Here is a 27,779-nt window from a genome sequence, read left to right on the forward strand (position 1 = left end):
GCCATAGTATTGAGAATATTGTGCATTGCGGAAATTAAAATTTGACCAAATACTGGAAAGGCTCAGTAGAAGATCTCACACTCTTAAGAATGGCAATGACGTCTTCCAGTGAACCCAAGGCACTATATGCCATCTCTATATCCTTGTCACTTGCTGATTCCATGGGTCTTGGAAGAGAGAGAGACAAGCTGAATAAGAGATCCAGAATCTGAATACACAGACAAGCAACAATGTATTAGCATTTTACATTGGCCACCACAAATATTTAGCTCTAAAGTGTGCCTGAAATCAATTTAGTAACGTGAATGCATACTAACCTGTACAGAGACTTTTCTGACTTCAGAATTGGTGTCAGCACACCGTGGGAGATAGCCAATGACCCTTTCTCCGAGGTTCAAAGATTCCCGATTAGGCAACAAAAACTTTGCTGCAGATAAAGAGGACAAATTATTTACACACTAACACCAAGAAGCATATTTTAGTAAACATAGTACTTGGAAACATCGTAGCTTTTTTAAGGCAAGAGTATTACAGGAAAGATTGCGGGAGTTTCTCTGTGCAGTCTGTCCAATGAAATGGTGGCTGTGTATGCAACTACCAAGGCAACCAAGGGTGCAATAACTACTAGAACAGAGAGAGCGGAATTTAAGCAGTAGCTCATATACAGCAATACATCCTCTTCTTCTAAGATGATCAAGATCAGAGGAAATATACTGATCAATTCTTCTAAGCATATGAAGCAATTGTTCTGCTCTGCTTCTCCCATCCTCGCCACTAGTGAAAATAAAGTTGCCATAAAATAGATAATGCAAGATATAAAACAAATAAAACTCAAATAGTCCAATATGAATTGAGTGGAAGATGTGGCATGACATTACGGACCACATCATCAAATTCATTAGGAGAACATGGCCTTCAAGCATTAGCAACATTTCCCAGACAGCAATACTAGTGAAAAATGGGAAAAAGGGAACACAAACTGAAAAGATAGATTATAACAAAGATCTAAGAGAAAATAGAAGAAAAAACAACCAAATCATGGATAAATACATTGTATCAGATATTATTTAAGAAAAAGGAAAGCAAATGATATATCACATGGTAGAAAAGAAATTTCAAAAGAAAATGGTTCAACCAATAAGATTATGAAAACATCAAGTAACTATATGATCTTGGTTTTGTGCAGCTCTCTACTAATAAATATGAAGCCAAAAAGTGTGATGATAGCTAAAACGGTTCAACACTTTTACAAACTTTTTTCATCATATTTAACATGAGATCTAAGAAGAGATAAAAAACAGATGCCCTTGATTTTTCTTGCAAGTTTTTTCATCACTTTTCTCTTGCCAACATGCTCTACAATAAGATCAATAGAGTGGGATGCAATGTTTCCAGCACAAGTGCCCTCTCCTTTTCTTCAACATGAATTTATCTTTTAAATAATCTAATGCAGTTTCACCATGACTTGAACTACATTCTCTTTACTCATACCCTTGACAATGTCATCTAACATCTAAAAAGACAAACAGACATTCTACACAAGCGGATAAATCAATTGTTTAAAAAATCTAGTTGTATTGGACAAGTGAAAAGTGAATATCCATGCCACATTGAAACTATAAATACACAGCAGAACTTGTCCTTTATGCTACTTCCTTTAATAGCAGCTTCCTTAACTTATGGAAGTTATAAGCCATGTACTAGAAGCAAATTGGGAAAAAGATTCAATCATGGTATGAAGACAGTTAGGTAATCAAAATTAAATGCATGCATGATTGAGAAAACCATTTCCACAATATTTAAACCCTGCACAACTATCTTATAAAGAAATTGTCTATTACTGTCCTGGTAAATGATAAAAAGTTCAATCTTTATTTGATGTGTTACACAATAAGATTTCACACCCTGATACCATAATAATTTGGATGGAGGGGAAGAAACCTTACAAGTGGCAGTTGAAAGTTGAAACCAATGTTGTACATATCGTACGATATGGTATTATATGTATCGTTATTATAAGCACTCGTATCATGATATGTACCGTGACTGCATCATATGTATCATACAATATAGGCCCGTATCGTACCACATCGTATGATACAGGGTCAACACACTTAAAAAATGGCCAAATCATAATTTTTTTAGTTTGGGGTTTTAAAGACCTCTTAAGGGCCGACTCCCTTATTTGTGTAGAAGCCATTAGAGAGGTATTCACGCACCCTAGGACTCGTGAGAGCAATTTGGGGGCCGATCCGTGCACAAGAGAGAGGGTTTTTGCAGTTTGCTAAAGTAAAAGTGCATTTTCATCCGCGAAAATTAGAGATTTATATCAAGGTAGATATCAGGCTCCACACTCCTTCAACAGAGATGGCATCAGATGATCCGGCATGGCAATGGGGTACTCAAGTAATGAGTGAAAATGGATTGAAAATCGAGTGCAACTATAGCCATAATATTTTTGTTTATGTAATATTAAAGTATGAGTCTTGTGGCATGTTCTTAATTGCAATTCTTGTGAGATAGTTGATGTTTGATGATGTCTTATGCAGCTCATAGAGACATAAATGATTCATATGCTATTTTTTGTTTGTATTTTATGCAATTCATCATTGGTTCATGTGTTATAATTTTTTTAGAATTTTTGTTAGTTTTTTCTGATTTTTCATGATTTTTTTGAAATTTTTGAAAAATTTTATTAAAAAATTATGATTTTTACGATGCGATACAATACGTATCTTATTTTGGGCCCGACGGATACAGGTAACGATAGGATACTTACAACCTTGGTTGAAACACCTAAATTCTCACGTGAGGAAGAACAAAAGTAGATCTTGATTTATATTTCAATTCACACTTGAAATGAAATGGGGATCTTCGAAACACGAGCTTTGATTAACAAGAGCAAGTGTCAAGAATGACACTAAAGCATAACCCTTAAAATGGGTATAACGGGAAACAAAATAAAAATAAAAATGTATTATTTATTGATATGAAAAACCAATTGCTTAAGAAGCATTGGAGTGAAATACAAGAGGGGCTGCACCCCTTTATATACACAGCTGAAAGAGGACTCAATAGAGCTGTTGGGCACAGTCCAACAGCTCTATTTAGAGTTGTTGGAATGTGTCAGTCCAACAGCTCTATTAAGAGCTGTTGGACTGTGTCAGTCCAACAGCTCTATTGCTAGTCAAGTCTGGACAGGACTTGACTAGCAACAGTCATTCTAGTTCAAGTTGAACTAGATGACATAAAGACAAAAAATAAAAATAAAGGAAAAAAAATACAGAAAAGAAAGAAATTAAAAATGTATTTATATATATATATATATATATATATATATATAATAATATAATATTATTATATATACATATATGTACAGTTTTACATTTTAACACTCCCCCTCAAACTTACGGTACAATGAGCGAAAGTTTGTCTAAGAGAAAGTGAAATCGGGGAGCAGCGAGAGGCTTTGTAAAGAGGTCTGCTAACTGATATTCTAAAGTGACATATGGCAGATCAATTATCCCGTGTAGATATTCCTCTCTGACGTAGTGACAATCCATTTCGATGTGTTTGGTGCGTTCGTGGAATGTTCTGTTACTGGCAATGTAGATCGCACTTTTGTTGTCACAACACATTTGTGAAGCCTTTGTTGCTTCAACTCCCATGTCAGCAAGCAGTCGTCGGAGCCAAACTACTTCCATGGTCGTGGTTGCCATGGCTCTTTATTCAGCTTCGGTGGATGAGAGAGATACCTTCTGCTGCTTTTTACACCTCCACGATATTAATGATTCCCCTAAAAAGACACAAAAGCCAGTGGTTGAGTGTCTGTTATTGGGATCACCTCCCCAATCAGCATCAGTATATGCAATTAAATCAAGAGAAGAGGAAGAAGATAAGAAAAGTCCTCGTGAAAGAGAAGACTTGATGTATCTGATAATACGCATGACTGCTCCCATATGAACAGAAGTAGGAGCATGTTGAAATTGACTTGCTGTATGAACAGCATGTGCTATATCTGGTCTGGTAATGGATAGATAGGAAAGTGCCCCGACAAGCTGTCTGTAAGGAGTAGGGTCTGCAAGAAGTTCTCCATCATCAATCTTCATTTTAACATTAACAACTTCTGGAGTGTCAACTTTCTTATCATCAGTAATACCAGACCTGAAAACAATATCAAAAGCAAATTTAGTCTGAGATAATAAATATCCTCTAGGAGAATAAGCAACTTCAATGCCTAAAAAATATCTCAACAAGCCCAAATCAGTCATTTCAAAATGAGATTTAAGAAGTGTTTTGATTATTTCAACTCCCTGTTTATCGCTTCCGGTGATGATCATATCATCCACATAGAGAAGAAGCACAATGATCCCTGCATCAGAATTCTTAATAAACAAAGCAGTGTCAGTTAAACAGAATTGAAAATCAATATCAATCATAACACGACTAAACCTATCATACCAAGCTTTTGGTGCTTGTTTAAGTCCATAAAGAGCTTTTTCTAAGCGAAGGACTTTACCCTTAGGAATACTTAGACCAGGAGGGGGTTCCATATATACTTCTTCAACTAGCTTTCCATTTAAAAAAGCATTTTTGACATCCATTTGAAAAATAGACCATTTTTTGATAGAAGCTAAGGCAATTAAGGTTCGGACAGTAGTCATACGAGCCACCGGAGCAAAGGTTTCTTCATAATCAATCCCATATTCTTGGGCATAACCTTTGGCTACTAAACGGGCTTTATATCTTTCAAGAGTACCATCACTCTTGGTTTTAATTTTATAAACCCATCGACATCCTATAGTTTTCTTCCCTGGAGAAAGATCTTGAATATTCCATGTAGAAGCCTTTTCAAGTGCATCTAATTCAACTTTCATGGCTTCTATCCATTTGATATCATTTTTTGCTTGAAAATATGTGACGTCTTTTAATTTTCTAAAATCAAAGAAGCTCTCCTTTTCAAGAAAGGAAACATTTCTAGACACATATAGTTTATTATTTTTGAAGTCAAAACATCTATAACCTTTCTGGTTTTCAGCATATCCTAAAAAGGCACAGGGAATCGCACGAGGGGAAAGTTTATCATTTTTGTCAGTAAATATGAAACATTTGCACCCAAATATTCTTAATCTAGAGTAGTCTGGAGAAAAGTTCATAAGTTTTTCAATGGGAGTGATATTTTGTAACGAAGAAGATGGCATCCAATTAATGAGATAGGTGGCAGTTAAGGCAGCTTCTGCCCAAAAGTCTTTAGGGACTTGATTTGCTATTAATAAAGTTCTAGTGGTTTCTATAATATGGCGATGTTTTCGTTCTGCCAGTCCATTTTGTTGAGGTGTATAAGGACAAGATCTTTGATGTGTGATGCCATGCAATTTAAGATAATTTTGAAAATCTGTGGATAAAAACTCTCCCCCTGAATCTGTGCGAAAAATAGTAATATCATTTTGAAATTTGTTTTTAACCATATTATGAAAAGTTTGAAAGTATGAAAATACTTCAGACTTATGTTTGAGAAAGTACATCCACGTATGTCGGGAGAAATCATCGACAAAAATAACATAGTAAACAAATCCTCCTTTAGAAATTACTGGTGCAGGACCCCAAACATCTGAGTGTATTAATTCAAGTGGTCTTGAAGAGAAAAAGGTTCTGTTCTGAAATGGTAATCTTTTCAATTTGCCGAGAATACAATCTTTACAATCAAATGATTCAGAGTTACAAAATTTCCCTAGATTTGGAAAATGTTGGATTTTGGCTATACGTGGGTGACCAAGTCTCGTATGCCACAGTTCCAACTCTATTTTTTGAATACTATAACAAAAAGCTTTCTTCGGCATTTCCAAAAAATCCATGTAATAGAGTCCTCCTTCTCTATGGCCTTCCCCAATCAGCTTGCCTGACTGGCGATCCTGTACCCAACAACCATGAGAAGAAAAAGAAATATTACACCCATAATCAGAAATTTGAGATACAGATAAAAGATTTAAATTTAATTTGGGAACATGTCTAATTTCTGGAATAAAAAAAATTTTTGTTTTATAAATTTTTTCAAAATTTCCTATTCCTTCTATTTCAAGAGAAGTCCCATCAGCAGTAAAGACCTTTGACACACTTGTTTTATTTTTAACACATTTGGATAGACTTTGATTATTTGGGGTCATATGAAAAGATGCACCAGAGTCAAGAAGCCAAGAAATTTTACCTAAATCAGAAAAAGATGAGGCTGCTGCGCCGGTTGAAGCTTCAGATGAGGAAGAGGCACCTTTGATGAGAGGCTGAAGGATCTCCATTAGTTGGGCCAGGGAAACTGGTGCATCCTGATCTTTAGGTTCCGATCCAGCAATTGCAGCTCTTTTTTCTCTCAGCTCCTTAAGTTTGGGACATTGTGGCCTGTAGTGTCCCGGTTCATGACAGTGATGACAAATAACTTTCTTCTTATCATAGTCACCATTTTGTCGGTTAAAGTGAGGAGGCCTATATGATCGAACATGATTCCCTAGTCTAGACACGGCTAAAACCGAATCATCTTCAATTTTTAAAGAACCTTTCCGGAGACGATTTTCTTCCATTGTTAACTCTTCAATAGTTTCAACAATAGAAGGAATTTTTCCGCGGTGAAGTAGGGCCGATTTAGTGGTTTCAAATTCCGGCCTTAATCCAGTGATAAACTGGTAAAAATGTTCAACATCGAGTTGTTTCTGACGAAGCTCGATGTCTTCGGCACAATGCCACTTTGGTTCTAAAAGGGAAAGTTCTTCCCAAAGTTCGGACAACCCATTGTAATATTCACGAATAGTTTTGTCTCCTTGTGTCATCATTCGAACTTTTTCTTGGAGGTTGCACACGTGTGCAATATCTTTAAGGGAATACATATTCTTAAGGTATTCCCATGCCTTATCGGCATGATCAAATTTGGCAAGACTTGAGCATTTTTTAATGTCAACGCTATTGATAAGCCATGACATTATCTTCGCATGAGATATTCTCCATTCTTTCCATTTCTTCTCGTATGAGGCAATAGCCTTGATTTTCTATTCTTCCGATAGAGGGACGTCTTTATCTCCCTCCTTTTTAGTAAGAGATAGCTTAGGTTCCGAATCGGAACCATCCACAATCCCCCATAAGCCTTTTCCCCATATATGGTGCTTCATGATTGAAGCCCATGTTACATAGTTTGTATCGCTTAGTTTCATAGGCATGATGGTGACTTTATCATTGTCATCCATCGATTACAAGGAGAGAAAGAATAGGGATAGAAGAGAAACAAGAAGGAAAATGAGAAAGAAAAAAAAAAAAAACAATACAACAAGACGTGAAATCTTCTCCAATGAAGTGATAAAACACTTCTCTTCAAGTGGCGAACACTTTTGCAAACGGGCACGGAAACCGAGGCACAAGAGAGAGGGTTTTTGCAGTTTGCTAAAGTAAAAGTGCATTTTCATCCGCGAAAATTAGAGATTTATATCAAGGTAGATATCAGGCTCCACACTCCTTCAACAGAGATGGCATCAGATGATCCGGCATGGCAATGGGGTACTCAAGTAATGAGTGAAAATGGATTGAAAATCGAGTGCAACTATAGCCATAATATTTTTGTTTATGTAATATTAAAGTATGAGTCTTGTGGCATGTTCTTAATTGCAATTCTTGTGAGATAGTTGATGTTTGATGATGTCTTATGCAGCTCATAGAGACATAAATGATTCATATGCTATTTTTTGTTTGTATTTTATGCAATTCATCATTGGTTCATGTGTTATAATTTTTTTAGAATTTTTGTTAGTTTTTTCTGATTTTTCATGATTTTTTTGAAATTTTTGAAAAATTTTATTAAAAAATTATGATTTTTACGATGCGATACAATACGTATCTTATTTTGGGCCCGACGGATACAGGTAACGATAGGATACTTACAACCATGGTTGAAACACCTAAATTCTCACGTGAGGAAGAACAAAAGTAGATCTTGATTTATATTTCAATTCACACTTGAAATGAAATGGGGATCTTCGAAACACGAGCTTTGATTAACAAGAGCAAGTGTCAAGAATGACACTAAAGCATAACCCTTAAAAAGGGTATAACTGGAAACAAAATAAAAATGTATTCTTTATTGATATGAAAAACCAATTGCTTAAGAAGCATTGGAGTGAAATACAAGAGGGGCTGCACCCCTTTATATACACAGCTGAAAGAGGACTCAATAGAGTTGTTGGGCACAGTCCAACAGCTCTATTTAGAGCTGTTGAAATGTGTCAGTCCAACAGCTCTATTAAGAGCTGTTGGACTGTGTCAGTCCAACAGCTCTATTGCTAGTCAAGTCTGGACAGGACTTGACTAGCAACAGTCATTCTAGTTCAAACTGAACTAGATGACATAAAGACAAAAAATAAAAATAAAGGAAAAAAAATACAGAAAAGAAAGAAATTAAAAATGTATTTATATATATATATATAATAATATAATATTATTATATATACATATATGTACAGTTTTACATTTTAACAACACTAAAGGGATTAATTAGATAATCATACTTATCTACAATACCACAAGACAGTCACTAGTTAAACATAATATAAAACAACATAATAAAATGACAAATATAATATGCTATCATAGGCACCTAGTTTTCCAACAAGCTCAGCATGATCTTGAGCATGACCTTTATGAATTTGGGTTGGATTGATTGCAGTCATCCTTTCTAGATGTATTAGTTACTTGGACATTCAACACATGCATTTTGCATGTTTTCTCTCCTGTATGTCTCAAAAACCTTGTTTTCACCAGATTTATTTTAAAAATCTTAAAACACATTTTTTAAAATCTTTAAACTTTAGGAACCTTTGTGGACATCCTTTGAACCTTTTAGTCAAATGTTGATCATGTTAATTTAGCTAACATAGTGACATCAAAGATACAACATAATAAGTATAGTAAAAAATTCTGTAAAAGTACCATTGATAGCGGTATCAAAGAGAAAGGACCACCACATGATTTATAGTTTGCTAGAGAAAACAACATTTGGTCAACTATACAACCTAGATGTTAACAGCATAAAATAATTGACACTGACTTAAAGCATCATAACAATGCCAATATGCCAAAACATTGTACTAAAAAAATATAAGATGAATATATCACGAAACAGTAAACTTATAAGCTCATTCAAATGCAAGTAAAGGTATACCTTGTCAGCAAAATTGCACAAAGGAGCATAATGAGGCTGTTCACAAGTGGATCAATAACATCAGATGGATCATTGGGCAAAGCAAAGAAACCTAATGTAGCCTGTTGTATTTCACATTCAAATAAGCACATAAGCTGCAGATATGAATTAACAGGATAATAAAGGATCATAAACTGATTAATGGTATCCTAATATAAATGATCCAGAAGTACCTCCAAAATGTGATTACGGGTTTCCATCGTTAGCCTAGGTTCCAATGAAACCAAGGTGGTGCAAGCACTTAACGCAAGGGTCTGCATCAACAATAATAAAAAATATGCCACTTACAGGTGTCCTCATAGAAGGCCAGTCCATATAGAAATTTTGCAGATAGGACCATGCATTTTGTATCAAATAACTTACTTGAGTATGAAGAAGCTCAAGGTTCGAATCAAATGAAGCATCAATATCGTCCCTGCCCATCAAAGCGAGTACGTAGTCCAGCATTAGATCCCTTCTTTTTAGAGGGAATGATGCACCATTTTCAGCAGCACTTATTACAGCATGACCTATGTAAAGGGCATAAATGAATGAAAATGCATTTTGATGCTTCTAGTTGAAACGTAAAAAGATTCAAAAGCTTCTATGTATGAAAGAAATCCACAAAAATACAAAACTACCCCTCATAAATAATCATATGTACAAACATGAGTGAGGGTAGAATAAAAGGCTAAGAATACATATGGTACAACCCCATATTACCTACATTCCTCAACACTCCCCCTCAAACTTGGGATGATGCCGTTAAGATGTAACATATACATGTATATTTACATATACATATATGTATATATGCATATATGTATATATACATATATGTATATGTATATATATACATAAATATGTATGCTCATATCATTGTAATAGGAAATACCCATTAGGGGTATTTTAGTTATTTCATTGACATGTAATCCACAGGACATTTCATGTTTTTCTTTTCTTTAATTTTTAAATTTTGTAAATCATATTTTTGTAATGGGCTTTATTGTAATAAGCCCAATATAGCCGCAGGGAGATCCCAACGGCTATATTTATAATTGTTGGGATGCTCCCAACAACTCTAATAGAGTCTCTCTTGTATATAAAAAGGGGTTCTCTCCTTTAATAGGGTATGCTTGTCTCAAACACCCACTCTCAATAATACTGAAATTTTTTATGTGTTTCTGCCCCGGTGTGGATTGTGTGAATGTGCTTATGTATTGACCCATAAGTGGTCATTGTTCTTGTGTTGTAGTTGGTCCCATCAAATTTGATGGGAATAACAATTACAACTTTCTTGTTGGCCATGTAAGAAAAGAGAATAGAAGAGGGAGAAGATAAAAGGATGAAGATAATTTGATGGCACGCTTCCTGAAGGAATGAACTAACGCTCCTTTGATCTTCACGGTCCACCACACTATCTTTAAATACAAATTGTAATCAAGGATTGATTGATAATTCAAAAAAATACTTTTTGTTATAATGTACATGATTTGGATATTATTGTGGCATCAAAGGCTTAAGTCATCCTAGCATATCTAAATTGTCTAATACATCTCATTTGAAAAAAATTTGTAATGAAAAATTTGATTGCACTAATTGTATTCTTGGAAAAATGGTCATTCCCTTTCAAGAGAGAATCACCTTTGCATTTAAACCACTTGAATCAATACATTCGGATGTATAATGTAAAGCCCGTTAAAAAAAAAATTTGTCGAACATGTGTCAGACACGTGCCGAGGTTAGTCCGCCATGTCGGACCCGGACTCGGGTTCTCCAACATTCAAGAGCTTGCACCTTTAAAAGACGCAGGCTGAGAGGGGCGAGGGGTAAAACTCTCACCACTCTCTCTCTCTCTCCTTTTCGCCTCCCGTCTCCTCTCCTTCCTCTGCGGCCACCGACGACCCGAGCCACCGACCACCCCCGAGCTCCACCACCAGCTTCTCCCTCTTCTCTACTTCCACCGGCGACCGAAGCCAACGGCGGTGTAAAACCTGGTAAAAAAATTTTTTGTTTGGATCCCGATCGGATCCGGACCCGGATCCGACCCGGATGATCAATCGGTTGCGTGCTTATAAAAGCACGCAGCGGCAAAGGGGGGGAGGTTTCTCGAAACCCCCTTCCCCTCTGCTCTTTCGTTCTCACTCTCGCCCCTTCTCTCTCCTCTCCGCCTCTCCCGCCAAATCTCGTCCCCCGCAGCCACCGACGCCCACAGTCGTCGGCCACCACCTTCTTCCTTTTCTCTGCTACGAAGGCGTTGGCAATCCGCCACCACCTTTCGCTGCGGCAACCTCGGTCGACATCCCCGATGTCGCCCAAGCTTTCTCTCCCGTGTTCTCTCTACGGCCAGCGACCGCCGCCTTCGGTGACCCGCCGACCCCTTCTTCCCTCTCTTCTACCGCCTGTGACTATTAGAATCCAGATCGGATATAGATCCAGTAAAGGATCCATACCCATATAGGCCACGTGTATGCTATGTTATAATGTAATATTCATTACTAACTAGGGGTAATCCTGTCATTATAAAAAGGATCTGTAAACCTATTTACCTTGATGATGATTAGTGTAGACACACAGAAAAGAAAGTGTGGCTGCCGATTCCAAGAATTCCCTCTCCTCTCCCTACGCTCCTTCTCGATATTCACATTAACTGAGCACTTTTAATATGGTATCAGAGCAGCCGTTGATCTGGGCGTAAGAGTGGCCTCCATCAAAGAACATGAAGCTTGTTTTCTCAGTTACGATCTGCCGAGTCTTCTCCACCCAGAACCGAGCCTGATCTGCCAAGTTTGATCGTGCCTTCTCCACCCAGAACCGAGTCTGACCGTACCTTCTCCACCAAGAACCAAGTCTGTTCCTTCATCAGGGAACGTGAAAGGGCCCATTCCTCGACCTATCACGCCTGCTCCACCTTCAACCACGCATGCCATTTTTCCTCTTCAGTCGTGATCACAGACAAGTCAAGTCTGTATCAGGCAAGTTTTCTTTCAGCCGAGCACATCTCCAACAACAGCTCGTGTTCTCCAACAACAGCAGCTCGTGTTCTCCAACAGCAAGTCGATTCTTCCTATTTCTTGTTCTTTGTGATTCAATACATCTCCAACAGCAGCAACTCGTGTTCTCCAACAGCAGGTCGATTCTTCCTATTTCTTGTTTTTCGTGATTCAATACATCTCCAACAGCAACTCGTGTTCTCCAACAGCAGCAACTCGTGTTCTCCAACAACAGGTCGATTCTTCCTATTTCTTGTTCTTCGTGATTCAAGTTTCTCATTCTGATTCTCCCATCTGCTTTTATTCCCTACTACTTCTTTACTAGTCGAGTCCTTCTGCTGCTACTTCTTTATTCTCTACTGCTACTATTCAAAATCTGTTGTTATTCCCTACCACTTCAAAGTCGGTTGCTATTTCTTTACCAGTCGAGTCCTTCTCATTCGTGGACTTGCTTGCGTCTCTTCATTCTTTTAATCCCAGCCAAATTCTTCTCATTCACTTGCACAAAGACTGTGAATGGATACTTCAGCTAATCAAGGCCTTTCCTCCAACTTTCTGGGACAGCTAGTTTCTATAAAGCTAAACACCAACAATTATTTGACTTGGAAGAGACAGATTGCTCCTTTTATTCGAAGTCAAGACCTTTCAGGCCACTTGGATGGCTCTACTCCAATGCCTCCAAAATTTATCGTAGCCGAAGCCAAAGAAGATGGAGGATTACCGAGTACTATTCGTAATCCTGCATTCGTTTCTTGGATGAAGCGCGATCAGGCACTTGTTGCATACATCACTTCCACATTATCACAAGAGATATTGATTTTCATTCCTGATGATTGCACATCCAAACTCTTGTGGGAGGTTTTAGCTCAGACATATTCTCAGATATCAGAGGCTAAAGTGTTGTTTCTCAAACGCGAATTTCAAATGTTAAGAAAGGGGGCAATGAGCATTATTGAATTCTTAAATCAAGTCAAAAGCATTACAGACCAGCTAGCCATGGTTGGATGCCCAGTATCAGATAAAGAAAAGGTGCAACAGACACTGAATGCTCTGGGTTCAGAATATCATGTCCTTGTAACCTCTTTATTATGCTTACCTACATTACTCAATTTTGAGGAACTACGTGCCAAACTCCTTCAGTACGAAATGACTCTGAAGAGCATGTCTGATGTTTCAGTTGGACAATCATCTACACATGAGGTTCTTGCCACAGGGATGATAGTTGATCGTGCACGTGGAGGACGTGGCAGAGGCAGGGGATCTGCCATCTAGGGTGGACGTGGATTACTACCTACACCAAATTTCAAAGCCAGCTTTTCAAGGAATGTTCGCATATGCTATCAGTGTAATAAACGCGGCCACATCAAAGCCAATTGTTGGTTCAATCCACAGAATCGAAACAGAGCGCAGAATAATAGAAACATTGCTACACCAGGAACTGCAAGTACCTTTCGGGTCAGTGATGATGCTAAGGATCTTTTCTTGTCTGCTATGGCTAACCTGAACCTGAAGTAGAATGATGATGGAATATAGTATGTAGACTCAGGGGCAGCGACTCATGTCACTGGGAATGCAGGTAAATTCTCTACTTTGGTTCCCTATTTTAGAAAATCTAATATTGTAACTGGAGATGAGACTCACCACCCTATATCAAACATAGGCAATGTTCTCATTCCTTTGTCTGAGTCATCTATTTCTTTATCTGATGTTGTTCATGCACCAAATATAAAGAAAAACACTGTCTCTGTATCAAAACTTGTTGACTCTACCAATTCATCTGTGTAATTTACTCCTACTTCTGTCTTTGTCAAGGATCTTCAAACGAAGGAAATGTTCGCTAAAGGAGAGCGACGTGGAAACATGTAGGTCTTCAATGAAGATCCATCCTCCAGTATCTTGAAGCTCAAGTCTGATCATGTCTCTGAAAACGCCCTAAGTTTATCCAAATGTAATAAGCCAGATCTTTGGCATTCTCGTCTTGGTCATTGTAGTCAAGTCTTTATTGAAAAGTTAGTGTCCAATGGTTTTCTTCCAGAGTCTGTTTCATTTTCATTAAAGAATAAAATGTGTCCCAGTTGTCAAGTTTGCAAGAGTCATGTACTTCCTTTTCATCAAATAAATAAAAGAGCTTCTATTCCTTTTGAGATAATATGTTCTGATGTTTGGGGTCCAGCTCCCAATCCTTTGTCTTTTGGAAGTAAATATTATGTATCTTTTATTGATAGCTTTTCTCGTTTTACCTGGATATTCTTCATGAAACACAAATCAGAGGTCTTTCTTATTTTTCGTCATTTTCATGCCTATGTTAAAAATCAATTCTCCCAAAATATTCAAATTCTCCAATGTGATGGAGGTGGTGAGTACCCCTCTAAAGAGTTTTTAGATTTCCTCCAAGATAATGGGATACATCGTAAAGTTTTTTGCCCGTATACCCCACAACAAAATGGAATTGCTGAACGTAAACACAGACACATTGTTGAAAGTGCAATGAGTATGATGCATGATTGTAATGTGTCCATTAACCTTTGGACAGAAGTCTTTCACACTGCCACTCATGTGATAAATCGGCTCCCTATGCCTATCCTTGAAAATCAGTCTCCCTATTATGTTCCTTTTGGAATACAGCCTAATTATGATGAATTACGAGGATTTGGATGCACATGTTATGTACATGTTGACAAATCCATGAGAAACAAATTTCAAGACAAAGCCTCCATATGCCAATTTGTAGGTTATGCAGATGAACACAAGGGGTACAGGTGTTATGACCCTATCAATAAGAAAATCAAAATTTCCAGAAATGTTGTCTTTGATGAAAATAGTTTTCTGGAAAATAAAGCCAGCAACGATCGTGAACATGGTGATATGGCTGATAATTGGTATGATCCATGGCTTAGTGCTAAACTTATTCCACATGTTACTGAATGTACCACTTTGGCTCCTGAAAACATACATGATGAGACGATTTCAGATAAGGTATCGAAAACAGACTGTCAGAGATACAAAGAGAATGTCTACACCAGAAGACCCAGAGAGCAAACAGATGCCCCTGTTGGAGAACACATGACAATACCCAGTAACAGAGAGGCACCAAGAAGATCAAGCAGGATAAGGCATCCAATTGAAAAATGGGTAAGCTATGATAATTTCTCTATGGACTTTCAGATCTTTTTATCTAAGATTGAAAAACATGAGAAACCACCTGGGTTTTGTCAAGTTGTTCAATCTCACAAATGGATTGAGGCGATGAATGAGGAGATAGAGGCACTTCATGAGTGTCGAACATGGGAGATAGTTGGTCGCCCCCCAGATAAAAATGTTGTTGGCTCAAAATGGGTGTATAAGATTAAATACAAACCGGATGGGAGCATTGAACGATACAAGGCACGTCTTGTTGCCAAAGGTTTCACCCAAGAATAGGGTGAAGACTATGATGAGACCTTCAGCCCAGTAGTGAAAATGGGCACCATTCGTATTATCCTTGGCTTGGCCATTGAACATGGGTAGAGCCTTAATCAGCTTGATGTTAAAAATGCTTTTCTTCATGAGGATTTAAAAGAAGAGGTCTATATGGAACAACCTCAAGGTTATGCAGAGGGAGACCCAAGAGAATATGTATGTAAATTAACCAGAGCATTGTATGGTTTAAAGCAAGCCTCCAGGTCATATTTTGAAAGCTTCTCATCAGAGATTCAGAACCACGGTTTTATTCGTTCTCAACTAGATCATTCTTTGTTTATATACAGGGATGGAACCAGTGTGGTTTTCTTACTTATACATGTTGATGATATAGTGGTCACTGGTAATGCTCCAGAGCACATTTAGCAAATCAAAAGTTTGTTGAGTATGCGATTCAAGATGAAAGATCTTGGGAGGCTAAGATATTTTCTTGGTGTCTAGGTAGACAGACAGAATGGAGAAATGTCATTAACTCAACACAAATACACTCTTGATCTTTCGGCCAAAGCAGGAATGACAGATTGCAAACCTGTGCCTACACCCAGTGTTATCAATAAAAAACTCAGCATTTGTGATGGCGAATTATATCCTGACACCAGCAAGTATCACAGTTTAGTGGGCATGTTACAGTATCTTACCTTTACTAGACCAGACATTGTATATTCTGTAAATGAAGTATCTCAGTTTATGCATGAACCAAAGATCGGTCATATGGATGTCGTCAAACGTATTCTCCGATATCTAAAAGGCACGGTGGGTGATGGACTCAAGTATGCTCAATCTTCATGGGTAACACCAAAACATGACATATTGGCCTATACAGATGCAGACGGGGCAGGCGACCCAGATGAAAGGAGGTCTGTTTCAGGATACTGTGTTTTCATTGGAAGTAATCTTATCTCATGGATTAGTAGAAAACAGAAAGTTGTGGCAAGATCTAGCACAGAGGCAGAATATAGATCTATGGCAGCTACCACAGCAGAAGTAACCTGGATTAGGCGTCTCCTTACAGAGATGGGAGAGAGTATCTCAAGTTCAGTCCTCATGTGTGACAATAAAAGTGCAATACAAATTGTGTTCAATCATGTTCATCACGGTCGGACCAAACATATTGAGATTGACCAACATTTCATTAGACAAAAGGTAGCAGATAAAGAGATTGAACTGATTTATGTGTCTTCAGAAGACCAAGTTGCTGATATGTTCACCAAAGTTCTCACAAGTAACCGCTTTTGGTATCTGAAGAACAAGTTGCACATGGTCCAATCCCATGCACAACTTGAGGGAGGGTATTAGAATCCAGATCGGATATAGATCCAGTAAAGGATCCATACCCATATAGGCCACGTGTACGCTATGTTATAATGTAATATTCATTACTAACTAGGGGTAATCCTATCAATGTGAAAAGGATTTGTAAACCTATTTACCTTGATGATGATTAGTGTAGACACACAGAAAAGAAAGTGTGGCTGCCGATTCCAAGAATTCCCTCTCCTCTCTCCTCTCTTACTGCGCTCCTTCTTCTCGATATTCACATTAACTGAGCACTTTTAATAGTGACCATCGTGCCTGGCGATAGCAGCCGCCGACGACGGTGCCACCAGCCTTTCGTTTCCTCTTCTCTGTACCCTCCAACCATCTGAAGCCCTTCTCGTTGTTTTCACTGAAACCCCGGCGCCGGTGGTTCCCAGGTAAACCCCCCCCCCCTCTCTTCCTTCCCGTTTGTCTTGTCGACAGGGGCTCTGTCCCTCTGCCGTTTGCCTTGTCGACAGGGGGTCTCTCTCCCCTGCCTCTTGCCTTGTTCGGTCGACAGGGGGTCGAAGACCCCTGCCGTCACCTCTGGTTGACAGGGGGCATGTTCCTCTCTCTTTTTCATTTCCTGCATTTTGCTTTGCAGACAGGGGTTCATCCTTTGTCTTTGTTTCTTCTTGCAGGACAGGTCAGAGTCGCCGCCGCCGCTGTACTTTTCGCAGAAACGGCAGAAGGTCGTGCCCCCTAGCACTCTCTGATGTTTGGCATGAGGGAAGCAAGGCCCCCTGCCTTGATTTTGTTGCCGGCAGGGGCTGTCTCGTTTCCAGCAGGGGGTTGCGCCCCTTGTCCTGTTTCCTGTTGAGGCAGGTTCGGCAGGGAGCCTCTGCTCCCTCCCCTGCCTTTTCTATCCTGGCAGGCAGAGAGCATGAGCTCCCTGCCTCTGTGGCTTTTTGTCGGCAAGAGTGAGGCCCCTACCTCCTGCACCCTTGCAGGCAGGGTGCAGTGCCTCTACCCCTGCCTCTGCATCTCTGATGTCTGGAAGCAAACCTCCCTGCCTCTGCCACCGTTTGTCGCTCGCATCCAGTAGGCCCTGACAGGGGCCCTTTACTGTTCCAGCTGCCTTGTTGCCTCTGTCTGAACCATCAGGAGGCAGGGGTGTAGCCCCCTGCCTCCCTCTTCTTTTCGCTGACAGCAGGTCATCAGGGGCTCACAGCCCCTACCCCTGCTTCTTACACTTAAAGCAGGTTCGCAGAAGCACGCTGCTCCTGCCTCTGCCTCTTTCACGTGAGGACAGCGGGAGTGCCCCTCTCCTTACTATTTTCGGTGTAAGCTTGTTAAAAATGTCGCTTTTGTAACTCGTACGACAAATCTCGCTCGCGCCTCGCGACCCGAGCCGTACATCGCTTACACCCGCAGACGCCAGCAATCTCGCAACTCCCCAAGGTAGGGGAAGATTGCACGGAGGACTTGGACAATTGAATTGAGTTCAATTAACTAAAAAGGATAATTAAATAAATATATATGCATATATATTTATACGAGTACGCATTTAACTCAAGGACGCGGTTTCGCGATCCTTGTCCTTTACTTTCTGCCATGTCTTTACTTTGGCATCGCGCTTTGCGCCCAGACTCTTGCTTTTGCAAATATTTCGTTACTGCCTTGCCATTGCAGACGACGCTCAAGTTTTCACTGATTGCATGTGCCATAAAGGCATCCTCGTGGAGGATGCAAGGAGCATTTACCGCTCTCCCTCTTGCGACAAGAGTTGAGTCGAGAGCTTAGTGATACATCTTCGTCTAAGGAAAGGGATCCCTAGCAGGGATCCTGGCTTTTCGAGCGAGCAGTCCTGTAAAGTTGACTTGAGAATTTAGGGAGCTGCGCAAAAGCATCAAAGACTGCCCAAATCGAAGTATTTGGAAGAATGTGTTTTGGCTGGTTTTGTTCGTCTATTCGGCATATCTTGGGTAACCCCAAATTGGGGCTTGAGCGAACTTTTTAGCAGGGTTCTGTTGAGAAACTCGTATCCTATTCATCGAGGCCAGTATCGAGTCATGCGAGGCATGTAGATACCATGATAGCGGATGAGATTCAAGAAAATCACATGTCAGATGTTGGCACAAGCTGTTGGCAGTTTCAAAAGATAAAGAATGTCAAAAGAAGAGCTTCAGAAACATTACATCTTTGTGAAACACTTTTGTTGAGGCTCCTATTGAGGAACTATACCCCTTTCATCATAAAGTACTGGTAGTCGTACACTACACGCTAGTACTGCGATGATCGGATGAGATGGTCGTACGACCTCGAATAGTGCTAAATGCACAATATGTAATCACATAAAATGATGACTATTCGCCTTTACAGGCAAGATGCTCGAGTGTTTTAAAGACCACAACATTAGAATGGGTCGTTAGTTAAGCACCACCTAACGCACCCATTCGCTTCTTGTAGTCTGTCAAGGGAGAGGACAGAGCGGTACAAAACTCTAATGGACAGGTTGTTAACAACCACCCCACGGGCAAAGATCTGGCTTCCCCAGTCATTGGAGTTATGGGAAAGGACTACCAGACATTATCCTAGGTGGTAGATCCCATGGACTTCTGCATAAGTTGGATGCATCCGTTGCCAAGTACTTGCCTTTGGGGAATCCTCTCTTGGCTAAAGTCGTCCCCTTAGGAGCGGACTCAACTAGCTATTCGGGTTATTGAAAATACATAGAATAACAGACGCCCGAACTAGTCTCAGTTGTTTCTACGTTTTGTCTGCCCGTACCCGCAGGCCAGTAATATTGAAACATAAGTCTGTTCACACTGGTTGATTGCTCATAAGACTTTTGTGTGCTTTGAGTACGTATTTTTTGTCAAGTAAAAGCTTATCAATAAAATTACATATGACTTTGTGTGTCCCCGAGATTCTTATGATTATAATGCTTATGTTAGCATATATGTGGATGACATGTCACACCGACAAATGATTAGTTTAGACTATTTAGGTGAATAATACATCACGAATACATAGTTTTATTGTAGAGAATTGTGTTATGATTGCCTAAGTGAATATAGCATACCGGTATAACATGATTGATAAGTATCTTGAATTTGATTGAAATGTCTTGAAGATATGTGCATGAGTTACACGCTAGAAAGGTCGAATGCGATGTGCTTTGAGATAAGAATTGTGAATGCATATGATGATGCAATGATCTGAATTGTCTTACATGAATATATAACTTGAATCCTATGTAAATTTATTGAACTACGTAGGAGTTAAATATGTTGATGTTTAGTTGATTCATATTATGTAATTTACGTGTTCTCATGTGTATAGAACTCATGCTTTGTTTATGCATGCTTTGAGGTCCTATTTGAAGAATGCAATGTTCCTTGTGGCAATGATACGATGCGTAGTATTATATGCTTCTGTATGATGTGATTGAAATGCCACGTGATAAGAAATGTTGAAAGCATGCAATAAATGTTCATGGTTCATAGAACCTTATGTGTAATCTTGTGATTTGTTTTACCATGTGAAGTGATACGATACATATTGTTGATATACATGCTTGTGCCCATATTGGTGGCTACTGACCCCAAGAGCGATCAATTATTCGGAGCAGTCGATTGTATTGATACATGTATCACTGTGTATGGTACCTCTTGAAGACCTGATCTCCAAAGGATTATCTGCGAGGGTACATATGATCAAGATCTAGTAACCAGCTAGAGTGGTAGATTCTCGGTGAGGATGTACAGTGTCCACGAGTGGGTAGCCGCAAAGACGGTGAACTCCTGTGAGGAAGTGTATGGTCCAAGACCAGGTATACCATCTAGGACGGTAATTCCTTGTGAGATTGTACATTTCCCAGACCAGATGATCCGGGGTTGATCTTGTTAATTATAATAGTGGCTATCGACCCTGAGAGCAGTCATTTGTGTTGATGCGTGTATCACAATAATTTTCATTGAATATGACATTTGTTGAGGATCGGGTTCCCAAAGGATTCTCTGTGAGGTTATGTATAATCAAGATCTGGTAAATCGAGTAGAGTGGTAGATTTTCTGTGAGGATGTAGGTTGTTCAAGAGCGGGTAGCCGCAAAGACGGTAAACTCCTGTGAGGAAGTGTATTGTCCCAGACCAGGTATACCATCTAGGGCGGTAATTACTTGTGAGGTCGTACATTTTCCAGACCAAGCGATCCGACGTGAAACTTGTGATTTTGATTACCATAAAAAGTTATGGTGAGTTGTGATAATCTTCTGAGATTGATATTGATAGCCAATTATGAATTTATAGATTTGGCATTCTGTTATAGCATGATTTCATGCAGGACTCAGATGTGAAAATCAGATCTTTATTGATTTTAGATCATGATAGTGTTTTGGACCTTCTATGGAAGGGTAGGTTTTTTTAAGAAAGTACGACGCCATTAAGTGAGTCATATAAGGTGATAGTGAAAGAATGAAACCCTAATCTACGATGAGAGAAGAGAAGAGAGGGAGAGAGAAATTTCCAGCTGAAAGTGTTAAAATGTAAAACTGTACATATATGTATATATAATAATATTATATTATATATATATATATATACATTTTTCATTTCTTTCTTTTTTGTAATTTTTTTCCTTTATTTTTTATTTTTTGTCTTTATGTCATCTAGTTCAGTTTGAACTAGAATGACTGTTGCTAGTCAAGTCCTGTCCAGACTTGACTAGCAATAAAGCTGTTGGACTGACACATTCCAACAGCTCTAAATAGAGCTGTTGGACTGTGCCCAACAGCTCTATTGAGTCCTCTTTCAGCTGTGTATATAAAGGGGTGCAGCCCCTCTTGTATTTTACTCCAATGCTTCTTAAGCAATTGGTTTTTCATATCAATAAAGAATACATTTTTATTTTTATTTTGTTTCCAGTTATACCCTTTTTAAGGGTTATGCTTTAGTGTCATTCTTGACACTTGCTCTTGTTAATCTAAGCTCGTGTTTCGAAGATCCCCATTTCATTTCATGGTATCAGAGCCGCGGAAGTACTAAATCTTGAGGAAAAGCTGCCTCGGTTTCCGTGCCCGTTTGCAAAAGTGTTCGCCACTTGAAGAGAAGTGTTTTATCACTTCATTGGAGAAGATTTCACGTCTTGTTGTATTGTTTTTTTTTTTTTTTCTTTCTCATTTTCCTTCTTGTTTCTCTTCTATCCCTATTCTTTCTCTCCTTGTAATCGATGGATGACAATGATAAAGTCACCATCATGCCTATGAAACTAAGCGATACAAACTATGTAACATGGGCTTCAATCATGAAGCACCATATATGGGGAAAAGGCTTATGGGGGATTGTGGATGGTTCCGATTCGGAACCTAAGCTATCTCTTACTAAAAAGGAGGGAGATAAAGACGTCCCTCTATCGGAAGAATAGAAAATCAAGGCTATTGCCTCATACGAGAAGAAATGGAAAGAATGGAGAATATCTCATGCGAAGATAATGTCATGGCTTATCAATAGCGTTGACATTAAAAAATGCTCAAGTCTTGCCAAATTTGATCATGCCGATAAGGCATGGGAATACCTTAAGAATATGTATTCCCTTAAAGATATTGCACACGTGTGCAACCTCCAAGAAAAAGTTCGAATGATGACACAAGGAGACAAAACTATTCGTGAATATTACAATGGGTTGTCCGAACTTTGGGAAGAACTTTCCCTTTTAGAACCAAAGTGGCATTGTGCCGAAGACATCGAGCTTCGTCAGAAACAACTCGATGCCGAACATTTTTACCAGTTTATCACTGGATTAAGGCCGGAATTTGAAACCACTAAATCGGCCCTACTTCACCGGGAAAAAATTTCTTCTATTGTTGAAACTATTGAAGAGTTAACAATGGAAGAAAATCGTCTCTGGAAAGGTTCTTTAAAAATTGAAGATGATTCCGTTTTAGCCGTGTCTAGACCAGAGAATCATGTTCAATCATATAGGCCTCCTCACTTTAACCGACAAAATGGTGACTATGATAAGAAGAAAGTTATTTGTCATCACTGTCATGAACCGGGACACTACAGGCCACAATGTCCCAAACTTAAGGAGCTGAGAGAAAAAAGAGCTGCAATTGCTGGATCGGAGCCTAAAGATCAGGATGCACCAGTTTCCCTGGCCCAACTAATGGAGATTCTTCAGCCTCTCATCAAAGGTGCCTCTTCCTCATCTGAAGCTTCAACCGGCGCAGCAACCTCATCTTTTTCTGATCTAGGCAAAATTTCTTGGCTTCTTGACTCTGGTGCATCTTTTCATATGACCCCAAATAATCAAAGTCTATCCAAATGTGTTAAAAATAAAACAAGTGTGTCAAAGGTCTTTACTGCTGATGGGACTTCTCTTGAAATAGAAGGAATAGGAAATTTTGAAAAAATTTATAAAACAAAAAATTTTTTTATTCCAGAAATTAGACATGTTCCCAAATTAAATTTAAATCTTTTATCTGTATCTCAAATTTCTGATTATGGGTGTAATATTTCTTTTTCTTCTCATGGTTGTTGGGTACAGGATCGCCAGTCAGGCAAGCTGATTGGGGAAGGCCATAGAGAAGGAGGACTCTATTACATGGATTTTTTGGAAATGCCAAAGAAAACTTTTTGTTATAATATTCAAAAAATAGAGTTGGAACTGTGGCATAAGAGACTTGGTCACCCACATATAGCCAAAATCCAACATTTTCCAAATCTAGAGAAATTTTGTAATTCTGAATCATTTGATTGTAAAGATTGTATTCTCGGCAAAATGAAAAGATTACCATTTCAGAACAGAACCTTTTTCTCTTCAAGACCACTTGAATTAATACACTCGGATGTTTGGGGTCCTGCACCAGTAATTTCTAAAGGAGGATTTGTTTACTATGTTATTTTTGTCGATGATTTCTCCCGACATACATGGATGTACTTTCTCAAACATAAGTCTGAAGTATTTTCATACTTTCAAACTTTTCATAATATGGTTAAAAACAAGTTTCAAAATGATATTACTATTTTTCGCACAGATTCAGGGGGAGAGTTCTTATCCACAGATTTTCAAAATTATCTTGAATTGCATGGCATCACACATCAAAAATCTTGTCCTTATACACCTCAACAAAATGGACTGGCAGAACGAAAACATCGCCATATTATAGAAACCACTAGGACTTTATTAATAGCAACTCAAGTCCCGAAAGACTTTTGGGCAGAAGCTGCCTTAACTGCCACATATCTCATTAATAGGATGTCATCTTCTTCGTTACAAAATATCACTCCCATTGAAAAACTTATGAACATTTCTCCAGACTACTCTAGACTAAGAGTATTTGGGTGCAAATGTTTCATATTTACTGACAAAAATGATAAACTTTCCCCTCGTGCGATTCCCTGTGCCTTTTTAGGATATGCTGAAAACCAGAAAGGTTATAGATGTTTCGACTTCAAAAATAATAAACTATATGTGTCTAGAAATGTTTCCTTTCTTGAAAAGGAGAGCTTCTTTGATTTTAGAAAATTAAAAGACGTCACTGAGTACTCCTTTTTGCTAGATCTAACATCAGCATCTAATGAATATGACCTTGACTGTAACTTTGATGATGATCAAAGAATTATTGATCTTAATGTTGAAAATGAAGAAGTTCATAGAGATACTAGTATTCAATATTCCAGGCGACAAGAGTCTAATCCTCCATGTGCACTTGAGAAATATTCTAACAGTCCAACAGCTTTGTTTATTAAGAATTCTGATGCAGGGATCATTGTGCTTCTTCTCTATGTGGATGATATGATCATCACCGGAAGCGATAAACAGGGAGTTGAAACAATCAAAACACTTCTTAAATCTCATTTTGAAATGACTGATTTGGGCTTGTTGAGATATTTTTTAGGCATTGAAGTTGCTTATTCTCCTAGAGGATATTTATTATCTCAGACTAAATTTGCTTTTGATATTGTTTTCAGGTCTGGTATTACTGATGATAAGAAAGTCGACACTCCAGAAGTTGTTAATGTTAAAATGAAGATTGATGATGGAGAACTTCTTGCAGACCCTACTCCTTACAGACAGCTTGTCGGGGCACTTTCCTATCTATCCATTACCAGACCAGATATAGCACATGTTGTTCATACAGCAAGTCAATTTCAACATGCTCCTACTTCTGTTCATATGGGAGCAGTCATGCGTATTATCAGATACATCAAGTCCTCTCTTTCACGAGGACTTTTCTTATCTTCCTCCTCTTCTCTTGATTTAATTGCATATACTGATGCTGATTGGGGAGGTGATCCCAATAACAGACACTCAACCACTGGCTTTTGTGTCTTTTTAGGGGAATCATTAATCTCGTGGAAGTGTAAAAAGCAGCAGAAGGTATCTCTCTCATCCACCGAAGCTGAATACAGAGCCATGGCAACCACGACCAAGGAAGTAGTTTGGCTCCGACGACTGCTTGCTGACATGGGAGTTGAAGCAACAAAGGCTTCACAAATGTGTTGTGACAACAAAAGTGCGATCTACATTGCCAGTAACAGAACATTCCACGAACGCACCAAACACATCGAAATGGATTGTCACTACGTCAGAGAGGAATATCTACACGGGATAATTGATCTGCCATATGTCACTTCAGAATATCAGTTAGCAGACTTCTTTACAAAGCCTCTCGCTACTCCCCGATTTCACTTTTTCTTAGACAAACTTTCGCTCATTGTACCGTAAGTTTGAGGGGGAGTGTTAAAATGTAAAACTGTACATATATGTATATATAATAATATTATATTATATATATATATATACATTTTTCATTTCTTTCTTTTCTGTATTTTTTTTCCTTTATTTTTTATTTTTTGTCTTTATGTCATCTAGTTCATTTTGAACTAGAATGACTGTTGCTAGTCAAGTCCTGTCCAGACTTGACTAGCAATAGAGCTGTTGGACTGACACATTCCAACAGCTCTAAATAGAGCTGTTGGACTGTGCCCAACAGCTCTATTGAGTCCTCTTTCAGCTGTGTATATAAAGGGGTGCAGCCCCTCTTGTATTTTACTCCAATGCTTCTTAAGCAATTGGTTTTTCATATCAATAAAGAATACATTTTTATTTTTATTTTGCTTCCAGTTATACCCTTTTTAAGGGTTATGCTTTAGTGTCATTCTTGACACTTGCTCTTGTTAATCTAAGCTCGTGTTTCGAAGATCCCCATTTCATTTCAGAAAGGAGGGTTCAGTCCATCGTGATTGCCCTCTCATTCTATTTAACATAAAGTGTAAACATTAGGGTACGAAAATACCCTTTTACAAAATAATAATTTACAATACATGAACTGGATCTGGACCTGATCCATTATACAAATGGATCGGGTCAGACATACAATGAAGATAATAATGTCTTCTTTTCAGCCTCCCTCAAGTTGTGCATGGTGTTGGACCATGAACAACTTGTTCTTCAAAAACCAAAATCTATCCTTTGTTAACCCTTTAGTGAGGATATCAGCAACTTGTTCTTTTGTTGACACATACATGGGCTCTATCTCTTTGTCTTCAACCTTTTTCCCGATAAAATGTTGATCTATTTCAATGTGCTTTGCTCGACTATGGTGAATGGGATTGAATGACATGTTGATGGCACTTTGATTGTCACACAGCAACAGTGATCGAACAATCGGCTCTCCCATTTCAGTCAGAAGATGTCTTATCCATGTACCCTCGGCCGTGGCAGTGGCCATTGATCTGTATTCGGCCTCAGTGCTCGATCTAGCAACCGCCTTTTGTTTTCTACTGCTCCAGGATACCAAGTTTGGCCCAATGAAGCTGCAATAACCAGATACTGATCGTCGTTCGTCTGGATCCCCCGCCCAATCAGCATCAGCATAAGTAATAATCTCATGGCCCCCACTTGGATCTAATTCTTCCTTGCCTTTGTATACCAGCCCATCACCCACTGTACCCTTTAGGTAGCGAAGTATACGTTTGACTGCCTCCATATGTGACACACGAGGTTCATGCATAAACTGGGATACCTGATTAACTGAATATACTATGTCGGGTCTAGTAAAAGTCAGGTATTACAACATGCCAACTAAACTGCGATACTTAGTGGGATCTCCATATATATTCCCTTCTTGTGAACTCAATTTCTGATGAATGACACTTGGAGTTGTTAACGGCTTACAATCTGTCATGCCTGCTCTGCCGAGAATGTCCAGCGTATATTTGTGTTGAGTAAGGGTAAGTGTATCATTCTTGTTATCAACTTCTACCCCAAGAAAATATCGCAGCTCTCCCAAATCTTTCATCTTAAATCTCTAATTTAATAACTTCTTCACCTGCTCAATATGGCTTTTACAATTCCCTGTGATGATGATATCATCAACATATATCAACAGAAGGGTAGTAACTCCTTGTTCATTGTGAATGAATAATGAGTGATCCAGAAGAGACCTAGAAAAGCCATGTCGTTGTATTTCTAGAGAAAAACTGTCGAACCAGGAACGAGAAGCTTGTTTCAAACCATAGAGTGCTCTCTTTAATTTGCATACATATTTTTTGGCGTCTCGTTCTGCATATCCAGTGGGTTGTTCCATGTAGACCTCTTCTTTTAAATCCCCGTGCAGAAAAGCATTTTTCACATCCAGCTGGCTCAATGTCCATCCATGTTTAATGGCTAGACTCAACACAATACGAATAGTCCCCATCTTGACAACAGGACTAAAAGTTTCATCAAAGTCTTGGCCTTCCTCTTGTGTGAATCCCTTGGCTACCAGTCGAGCCTTGTACCTTTCGATGCTCCCATCTGGTTTATATTTTATCTTGTACACCCATTTTGACCCAACTACATTTCTGTTCAGTGGTCTAGGCACAATCTCCC

General features: G+C 38.8%; 1 protein-coding gene across 1 annotated transcript in view; it reads right to left on the reverse strand.

Annotated features, from left to right (window-relative positions):
* Window positions 1–27,779, reverse strand: part of LOC149822456 (ARM repeat superfamily protein) — a 264,124-nt gene that overhangs the window by 50,457 nt on the left and 185,888 nt on the right. Inside the window, exons 28-33 of the mRNA XM_089981529.1 lie at window positions 9,596–9,741; window positions 9,406–9,486; window positions 9,194–9,294; window positions 533–774; window positions 318–427; window positions 80–208 (exon numbers count right to left, since the gene is read on the reverse strand). Coding sequence (XP_089837655.1) covers window positions 80–208; window positions 318–427; window positions 533–774; window positions 9,194–9,294; window positions 9,406–9,486; window positions 9,596–9,741 — 809 coding nt within the window. The remainder of the gene's footprint in view (window positions 1–79; window positions 209–317; window positions 428–532; window positions 775–9,193; window positions 9,295–9,405; window positions 9,487–9,595; window positions 9,742–27,779) is intronic.

The sequence above is a fragment of the Nuphar pumila genome, chromosome 11 (assembly GCF_984573655.1).
Source record: "Nuphar pumila chromosome 11, dmNupPumi1.hap1.1, whole genome shotgun sequence".
NCBI classification, from domain to species: Eukaryota; Viridiplantae; Streptophyta; class Magnoliopsida; order Nymphaeales; family Nymphaeaceae; genus Nuphar; species Nuphar pumila.